Source organism: Siphateles boraxobius, unplaced genomic scaffold, assembly GCF_051911475.1.
Source record: "Siphateles boraxobius isolate OS27281-9 unplaced genomic scaffold, OSU_SipBor_1 24, whole genome shotgun sequence".
NCBI classification, from domain to species: domain Eukaryota; kingdom Metazoa; phylum Chordata; class Actinopteri; order Cypriniformes; family Leuciscidae; genus Siphateles; species Siphateles boraxobius.
The window spans coordinates 6463619-6473587 of record NW_027508855.1 but is presented as its reverse complement, the minus strand read 5'-3'; the positions used below and the strand labels follow the sequence as shown (position 1 = coordinate 6473587).

At 39.8% G+C, this 9969-nt stretch overlaps 1 protein-coding gene across 2 annotated transcripts in view; it reads left to right on the top strand.

Moving 5' to 3' along the window:
• The first annotated feature begins 2938 nt into the window (after positions 1-2938).
• cemip2 (cell migration inducing hyaluronidase 2) overlaps positions 2939-9969 on the top strand; it is a 28152-nt gene continuing 21121 nt past the window's right edge. Inside the window, exons 1-4 of one of the 2 annotated variants that reach the window (XM_077241025.1) lie at positions 2939-3210; positions 5225-5576; positions 6397-6537; positions 6687-7254. In XM_077241025.1, the coding sequence (XP_077097140.1) occupies positions 5246-5576; positions 6397-6537; positions 6687-7254 (1040 nt within the window). In that variant the 5' untranslated portion in view covers positions 2939-3210; positions 5225-5245. The remainder of the gene's footprint in view (positions 3211-5224; positions 5577-6396; positions 6538-6686; positions 7255-9969) is intronic. The other variant, XM_077241026.1, reaches the window with a different exon arrangement.

The following is a 9969-nucleotide window of genomic DNA, read 5'->3' as shown; positions in this document are numbered from 1 at the left end:
ACCTGGTGCTGAAGAAGCTTGCTGAGGTAGTGGAAATATGCAGGCAGGAAGCGAATAGCAGGGCTCCCAGCCCTAACCGCACATTCCATCCAGTTCGTGAGGGCGGGGAGAGGGGTAACACCCAACACCAGAAGGACACAGGAAAACTCCTCACACCAGGCAAGGGGTGGACGCTAGCAGTCGACCTTGGGAAGCAGCTCCATTTTCCCAGGGAGATAGTGGAAACGTTTTTGCGTCCAGACCTTTTGATGTGGTCTGCTGCTTGCAAGTTTGCCCTGATGGTGGAGCTCACAGTCCCATGGGAAGGAGGACTTGAAGCTGCCCATGAGCGGAAGCGGGCCAAATATTCTGAACTGGCTGCAGAGTGCAGGGAGGCTGGTTGGAGGGCAGTCACATACCCTGTGGAGGTGGGGTGCCGGGGGTTTGTGGGCTCCTCAACCTCTCGTCTGCTCCGCGACATGGGTGTAACAGGATTAAGGCACCGGAAAGCCATGAAAGAGCTGGCAGAAGAGGCTGAAAGAGGCAGTTTCTGGCTGTGGCTGAGAAGGAAGGGCATCTAGGGCATCAGCAGTGGGTGGCAGGGAGAAATCCCTGCCATCGCTCCGCCACCATGAGATGTACTGGGGTTTAAGGAGCGAAACATCCGTGACTGGTGGTCCCCAGCTGATGACCCATAAATGCCCTCTGTAGTGTTTCACAACATGTACACCTTCGGTACATCTCAATCTCTTAGGCACCGGTGGAGGTGCGACAGGCAGAAATGGTCAGCAGGTTTCACCATCTACCTGTATGTTAAACCATTGATTTCATAAAATATATAAAAATTATATTTGAAATCGCCTTCAAGTTTTTCCATTGTAATCGTATCTATATAGTATCTTTGACAAAGCCCTTATTTTAATATCTCTCTTGCAGAAAAATATATTTTTCTTAATTGACATGTGATCACCCTCCAAATTTTGTTTGTTCTTGGTCATCCGAATGACAAATATAAGATTGAAAAAAAATCCAAAATTTGAAACAATCCCAGTGAAAAGAGGGACCAAAACACTGCTCATATGTGAAAACTATAACATAGTTCTACTTAAAGCTCCAGTCGGCAAGTCTGCAGATTGAGTGGACTTAGGCAGTATTTTGAATGTTTACAACTCTCATGCCCCTCCCCCACTATCAATGAATACCCTCCCACCGATGTTCGTGGCTTCGTGCTCGTCAGTGCCAGTGCACCAGATTTTCTGTGAACGCGCCCGTCTCATCAGCATCCATCAACACCATGAAGTATTTTGTTATTGTTGTTTTGTCATTTTGGAGTAGATTGTTACGAAATGGATTAACCACCAATTAAACGTAAATAAACACCATCGTCTGTCTGAAACGCTATTATTGCTGTATGTGGCAGACGTGGTCATTGTACATTTTTCTACTGCTTATAACGTTATATCAGAGCTAGTAAGATAGCACATACAATAACAGTAGCTTTACTACTGTTCTTACTCTCGTAAGAAATAGAGTAGCATTGATTCTTCCTAAAAGCCGAACTTTATCCCTTCAATTACTATAACACTAAGAAATAAAGTAACTGGTTGATAAAGCACAATTACCTGTGGAGAAGAAATGTTGCAAGCTCTGCATCCAGCTTGAACCCAATTAAATCACGTAAATCTCTCCAGCTTTCAAATGCCGATCCGATGTTGATCCTGGTTTATTTACGCACTTTCTTTCTTTACTTCTTTATTTTCAGCAGATGTTCTCTTTTCCTGTGTTGTTTTTGACCTCCTAGCTCTTGCGGTTAACCGAGGAATTGGAATCTTTTCCGCCATAACTCTTCATTACTGCGCGAACTTCAGGCGTGTGCATGTGATTGTAACGTGCGCGAGGGCTGGCGTGTGCACGACCTGTGATTGACAGTCAGATCTCACACCCCCCCTGCGCTGATTGGACCCGATGGTCCGGGACGGGTGGATTTTTCCAAAACAAATAACACGCTCCAGGTGGAGTTAGAAGCTCGGTCTTTTTTCTAAAACCACTTTATTTATGTTGTTCTGTCGGATTATAGTGTCGATTTCACTGAATAGGCCTATAAAGCTTGCCGACGGGAGCTTTAAAACTATAGTATATAGTAACTCTTGTGTCTGTAACAAGGATGGCAAAAATATCAAAACATGAGGTAGTAAAATCAAAGAATAAACAAACAACATAAACCTAAAAAACATTAAAAATAAAAAGGTATTACGTAGCAATTTCAGGCTTAACCAATCATAAAGGTAATCCCAGAATTGGTTTAAAAATGTGCATAAATAAAGTGTTTTGTTTTAGTGCTTTACAAAAGGTGCATTCATTACAACCCAATAAATCAGCTGGCATGCTACTTCCTCTAAAACAGCCCAGCCGTAGGTATTCATATCTTGTACGATTCAGATTTAATAATACCTTTGTTTATTTAATTTTTTTGAGCCACTATTCAGCTCATAAAAACACTAAATCTAAGTATAATTTGTATTCACATTAACAACACTAAACGTAATTAAAAATTTTCAGCATGCAGATTTTTGCAACTTTAAAAAACATTCAATTTACTAACACCAACTGTTTTAACAAATATGTGTCTAGTGTCTTACAATCTAATTTAATTTGAAACATGCCCACAACAGGCACTCCGACCGAGTCAGTTCCAGATCAGCTTGTTAACCGGTTCATTTAAAAGATCCGACTCATAAGAATGATTCGATTACTAAACGAGAAAATTACCCTATGTGTTTCGTCGTCAGCTGACTGTATGCGACCATAATAAGTTTGATATGAAAACGAATTTCAAATACAATTTAACAATTACAATTTACAATTATCAAATACAAGTAGGCTATATAGTGAAGAGAGTGTGTTGGTTCATTCTCGTGATCATCATGTCGTGGTCTGTAAGCCACGCCCACGTGAGAACCCCTTTTCATGCTAATGGCTCTTCCACAAGTAAATTCTCTTTCTAAGTCGCTTCCTCGTCCCCAGTACACGCCTCACTTCCTCCGCGAGCCGCGCCTGGGACGGGGCTGGCTGACTTCAGCCCAGGAGATAAAACATCATGTAAAAGAAGATTAAAACACATTTAGTGCGAACTCCCTGTCAAATAGCCCCTCGAGTTGCGTGCGGTTCTCTATAGTTGATAGAGAAAGGAGCAGACCAGCCAAGCAAGTGACAGTGAAAAGAGACCGAAAGGTAAGAGATCTCGTCTGTCTCATTGTATAGAGACCCCCAGTTTAGACCTCTACTGTCTTTCTATGGATTTTCGGTCGTGCATTGTGCGATTACGGCATATGTTGGTAGATGACTGTAGGAGGAATGAAGTAACGCATGCATGCTGAAGTTGAAACTTTGTGGCATTGTGTGAACTTTTTAGAATAGGGCGCGATGTTGCGGTTTTGGTGCCAACTGCCAACCAGCATCTATTGAAACAAAGATGGAGAGAACAAATGCTTAAACCTGCCAAAGCTTGTTTGTCGGTCTTATTTGATATCCCAACCTAGTCAGACTTTATTTGATGGGGTTTTTTAGCCACTTATCAGGCGGGGAGATCATTTGACTGACCATCTAAACCAGCTAGAGACTAGCTTGGCCAGGCTGGGGTACCATCATCTTAGCCTGGTTTTTGCATGCATCAGAGTCTTCTGTTTTTGCATTTGTCCTTGCAATGTAGGCCATCATGAGAAAGTGAATTAATTTTGGTAATTGAGTTCCTGTGTCCATCGAAAATTTTCTTTAATAATCATCTGAACAGGTTTGAGTTATTTTTAGAGTTATATTTATTTATAATGTTCCTACTACACAATCTTGATGAGCTTGTAAGTTTCTGTCTATACCCTGCCGTTGTCCATTCAACCCTTCAGACTGTTGAAATTCATTGCTCATCCCCCTTGAAAATGTTATTTGATTTGTGCAGGGGTGAAAAACTACTTGGAAAAGTGGGGGATGGGACACATTAAAGCACTGGGTATTGATTATCCCAAAAGAAGGGGGTGGTGCATGCATGTCCTCCTCATTTATAGTGATTTCTGTGCCTCTGCATTTGTGGATGAGGAGCTGCAGATGGTCAGATCAGGATCTGGTGATCGTGCAATCTATATCTTGATCAAAGCAAGGATGAAATTGGTATAGTAGTATAAGCTACGGTTCAATAGATGTTATGGTCAGATTGGTTGTTTTATTCCCCCCAAATGTTTAAAAGATCAGAAAAAGTTGTTTGTTTGATTGTTTTTTTTTGCCCTGGAGAGTCTAACTGGAGTTTTATAAAAGCATTAGTAAGAAGCCAAATTGTTTAGACACTCTGTTTGGAGCTTTTAAGTCGCTTTGGATGATAATAAAGGAGTTTGGCTGACGTGGTTATTGGTAAGCAAATAGTTGTGTGACAGGCTTTATAGGGATACTTTCTTTATAGGGCCAGTATCTGTTGTTTTGTGGCATGAAGGGGCCATGGGCTGAACGACTGAGCAGTTTTTTTTCTTCTCGTAATTGGTGCCATGTGTTTTGTAAATAACTTGAAAATGTGAAAACCCACAGAAAGCTTGCACTTCAAAGCACGCTGTAGTGCCACTATGAAATTGAGACCCGATCGAAATTAAGGCGATGGAACAGTTTAATGCCAGTTTGGTTGGCTCACAGAACTGTGAGTGTAATGCATCATGCCAAAAGTGTGGTGTAGTTTTGTCAATATCAGATTTAATTTAAGAAGTCCTTTTCAGTGTCATTCAAAACAACTTTTGTATAATCTACCATGCGAAGTGTTTGGGTCAATTGGGGGAAATGTGTACTTTTACTCGGCAAGGATTCATTAAATTGTCAATAAAGACATTAATAATGTTACAAAAACTATTTAATATAAATGCTGTTCTTTCAAGCTTTACACTTATCAAAGAATCCCAAAAAAGGTATACAAAAATTTTAAACAGCACAATTGTAAAACATTAATAATAAGAAGAAATGTTTATTTCTGAAGGATCATGTGACAATGAAGACTGGAGTAATGCTGCTGAAAATTTAGCTTTGCCATCACAGGACTAATTACATTTTAAAATATATTAAAACAGGGTAAAAAAACAGGTAAAGCATTTTTAAATTATAATAATATTTATTGTTGAGCGTAATCGACTCTTGCTTTGAAACATGAAAAACTCTTACCGATCCCAAACGTTTGAACGTTAATGCATCTTTTATGTTTTTTCTTTTCTTCTCATAGGACGTGGCAGACAGTTATACCATGCAGGTTAATGATGGCCCCAGCAGTCACCCCATTTTTGTGGCTCCTGTCGACGGAAATGCTCAGCGGTCATCAGGATATGTTCCAGGCAGGATTGTTCCAGTTCGTTCTCCACCTCCAGTCAAGGCTCCTCCACCGCCCCCACTGAAGCCCCCTGCCCCGCTCCCTGCACGGCCTCCAGTTTTTAATCTGACAGTAGATGAGAGTCAAAGGGAGCATTCCCAGAACCAGCAGAGGAAGAACACTTATATTTGTGTTGGCTGCTTCTTCTGTGTCTTCTTACTGATTCTCATAATCGTCCTCAGCCTTACTTCTAAAGATGATTTGGATGGTAAGATATGAACACCTTGTGTGTGTGTGCTTAAAGGGATAGTTCACCCAAAAATGAAAATGATCTTCTACTCACCCTCAAGTTGTTCCAAACCTGAATGGATTTCTTTTTTCTGCTAAACACAAAATATATTTTAAAGAATGTTTGTAACCAAACAGTTGATGGGCACCATTGACCTCCATAGTATTTAGATTTTCTCCATACTATGGAAGTCAGTGGGGCCCATCAACTGTTAGGTTACCCATATTCTTAAAAAATATCTTCCTTTGTGTTCAGCAGGTTTGGGACTTGAGGGTGAGTAAATGATGACAGCATTTTCGTTTTTGGGTGAAATATTCCTTTAATACACCACAATAGTTTGGGGTAAGTACGTTTTTGAAAGTAGTCTCCTTTAATGCCCACCAAGGCTTGATGAAAATTTTCTATTTTAATATATTTTTAAATGTCATTTATTCCTGTGATGGCAAAGCTGAATTTTCAGCATAATTACTCAAGTCTTCAGTGTCACATGATCTTTCAGAAATCATTCTATGCTGATTTGGTGCAAACTTTTAAATGGTAGTGTATGCGTTAGTTAATGTGTGGTTGCTTGAAAAGTATTAATTTTACTAAAAAGTAATCAAAAAAGTTACTAATCTACTAAATCTAAAAATACGTTGCTAAAAACAAGTATTGATCACTCTTTTGTGGTGGGACAAGTTAAATTCTGAACTACTCGTCTGGGAAAGTAGGAAACAAATCCTTATTGTTGATCCTTATCATCAATATCGTGGTCGTATTGTACTCAGACTCTGAAATGTCTTCCTATATCTTTTTGCAGTGAACTGCCCTCATCACAACCCCGCGCTGCGATCCTGGAACCCAGGCCATGATCTCAAAAAGGTGGTGGTGGTACGCAGTGGTGAGCATTATCGCCTAGATTCATCTGCCACTCTGTACTCTGTCACTATCCAGGCTGGAGGTAAGATCTTTTGTCCAGTGTGTGGTACCCTAAAAAATAGAACTTGCCTTTGAGAACACTGGCCTGTTAATTTGATGCGTTTCTGAATGAAAGTGAATGATAGTACTTTTATTAGAGTTTAAAGTCTGATTCGATTTATTAAATTATAGGTTTGGTTGTCTTTGCGGATGATAAAAAAGGTTCCAAAAACATTACATTGCGAACACGCCACATTTTGGTCGAAGATGGTGGCGCTCTCCATATCGGGGCTCCAAAATGCCGCTATCGCTCCCTGGCCACCATCACCCTGGTCGGCCGATCGGACGAGACCGCCGTGACTGAAGTACCTGGGATGGGCCGCAAGTTTTTGGGTGTGAATGGCGGAGGAACTCTGGAGCTCCACGGGTCAGAGAGGCAGTCTTGGACCTTCCTCACTTGCACCGTACCCACTTCAGGTTTGGCTGCCGGTGACCATGCCTTCCAGAGGAACTTCAGCCGTGGAATTAACCTGCGGGTGGTTGATCAGGACACGGCGGAGGTGCTGAATAATGAGCGCTTCGACACGCACGATTCTCGTAACGACAGTAAGAGGCTGAGTGAGCTGCTGAAGTCTCTGCCCACAGGACGCATTGTTGCACTGGCCATTGGAGATTCTGCAGTGAAGAGCCTGCTGGATGAGACCAAGAGAACCATCCAGAATCTTCTAGGCAGCAACCATGTCAATAATCTCAAATACAGGTGAATAAGGGAGGCCTTTTGAAAGCATGATTACAAAATTATCTTAAACCAGTCTAAAGTTGGCTTGCTAGTCTCCCAGCTTGATCAGGCTGGTCTGTTGGCTGGTTTTAGAGTTTTTATTTTATTTTTTATAGATGTTCAGGCTCAAGCTAAGACCAGCTTAGGCTTTTTATTTTTGTTGAGCAGGGATCAGATCAGAGTTGTCAAAAAGTACCGACTTCGGTACCAAGTCTGTACTGAAATTGTAAAATTGTGCTCGGTGAAGAGCGTCATTGATGTATATTTACATCATGTTTTTGAAGCGCTGATCATTGTAGCCAATCACAGACATATCCGATGATCCTTTGAATGTCATTGTATTCCGAAATGTTTTTTTGGCTGCAAAATGAGTCCCTGAAGGGTGGTAGCAGGAAAGAAGCTTTTTCCAATCTGATGAGTTTTGCTTTGATATATCCGAGCACAGCTTTGAAGTTACTGTGATTGGAAACAGAAAGTCTCCTGTTGTTCCATAAACCATATCCTAATACAAACTCACCACTGAGGACCAGCTACTGAATCCCTAAGGCAGCGTACATTGTGTACACTTTACGAATCCCCTTCATGCAATAACGCAAACTTATTGGATACTTGTGCCATACTTAAAGATGTAGGAATGGCTTTGCATCATATAACTAAATATCAAACAATTTGGCATGTTAGGTTTCATATTATAACACAACAGATATAATGTGCAAAATGAAGACAATGTATTTGGACCCTTTCTTGTTGTCAAATGATAGTGGATCATATTCATAGTTAATGCCATAAACTACATATCAAACACTTGGGACCAAAAATAGCTCAGGGACGTTAGTTCTGAAAAAAATGATGCCACTCGGTTTGATATTCAATGTTATTTTCGGATTGTGTTTAATGTTGTCTTATGCAGTGACATTCAGACATTTTTAAGTGTGACTTTGGTGTCAACATACTTCATGGGGCCACTACACATTAATATTAAAGGAAATTTAAAGCAAATATAAAAGTTCTCATTTATGTAGTCGGCATGTTGACTTTTGCCAGTATATACATGAGCAGTCTAATATAAGCCAAATGTTAGTAGCAAATAGTCCTAAGCACTCTTCGGCTTAACCTAACTGATTGGTTGTGACACAGAAACGCATCTAAAGAAGTGTTTCAAATGGCAGTATTCTGCAGGAAAAGCTGGTGAAAGGTTAAATAGCCATATTTCCAGGATTTGTGTAAAAAGAGCTGACGCATGTATCTGTCATCTCATTGAAGGCTTTTTAAAGAGGTCAAAGACAGAAGGAGCAGATGCTGTGCCTCTTTTGGTTACATTGCAGATGGAAAGTACAGGTTTTAATTTCCAATGAGGGATATAGTTTTTCTTACTATGCAACTGAAAGTATTTTGTAAAGAGTTTAGTGTCAAATATAGAAATTCCTCCAGACAGAAAACCTATTTTTACAATCCACTGCAAAGGCACTTGTGTGTAGCATTCTCTTACTATTGCAAGAAACATTAGCTTGGTCAAAGGTCTTGGGCATGAAAACTCTGCCATTGAAGTTATGTAATTTTCAGTGAAACTGGTGTGGGAAATGGGCAGGAGATGGTTAATAGTAGGTGTGACTGCAACCTTGGCAGCTCCCTTTGCAAAAACAGAACAATCTGGCACAATCTAACTGAAAACTTGCGCAACATAAACCAGCCTGTCCAAGTCTAACCCCCCAATCCCCATAGGCACTCCAGAGGGGGTGCATTGCAGCACCACACATATCTTTGATACAAATAAATTGACAAGCCTATTGTTGGTTAGGGATAAATCTATTATATGAGCTCTGCCAGTCTCTCACAGACTACGAGGTAAATTACTAGAAGTTGAGGTATGAAAGAATGTTGATTATTATAGTTTGACTGTTGTTAAGAAAGCACTTAACTTAACTAGTTACTATATTTGGATACAAAGCATGTGCTAATTGAGGGACACGGGGACCCCCAGGGGTTGCAAGGGCGTCAGTGGGAAAAAATTAAACAATAAATATAATTCTATACAAAATAATCTAATATAATTTTAAGGGTTGTTGTTCTAAATTAATTCTAATAGTGGTTAGAAAAAAAACAACCTAATACAAAGTAAATATTTTTGAGATGACATTTCAATCATTTATTTTGGCCATGGAACAAATACAATATAAAAGGCAATGATTTAATAATTTTGCAAGTTTTTAATTTAACAAGATGTTGTCTATAATATCGTGTTTATAGTTTCTTTCTCACACTGTATAAATGGGCCTTTTTAAGTAAAAATAATTTGTCATTTTATTTTTCTAAAAAGACCTTTGTCCTTTCAGAGTCAATGATATGATCCCTGGTTGGTTGATTTATCTGAAAGAAGAAAGAGTTTGTTGGCTATTGTGGAAAATGGTTTGTTTACTCAAATTTCATGCAGGTTTTGACATTGTGGAATCATGAAAATGACTGTTGCCTGCTTTTAAACTTTGCAACAATGTTCCATGATTGTTAAACTAAGACTTCTAAGTTTTAGTGCTACACAGAGAAAATGGAATTACAATTGTTTCACATGTTGATGGTGCTAAAAGTGCAGGAAAAACGATTAACTCTTTAATGATATTACACATTAATCTCCCCTTTGAGTGTAGGGAATGGCCAGGAACAAAAAGGAAAAAGACAGGAAAGATTCCTGTGTTAGTCAGA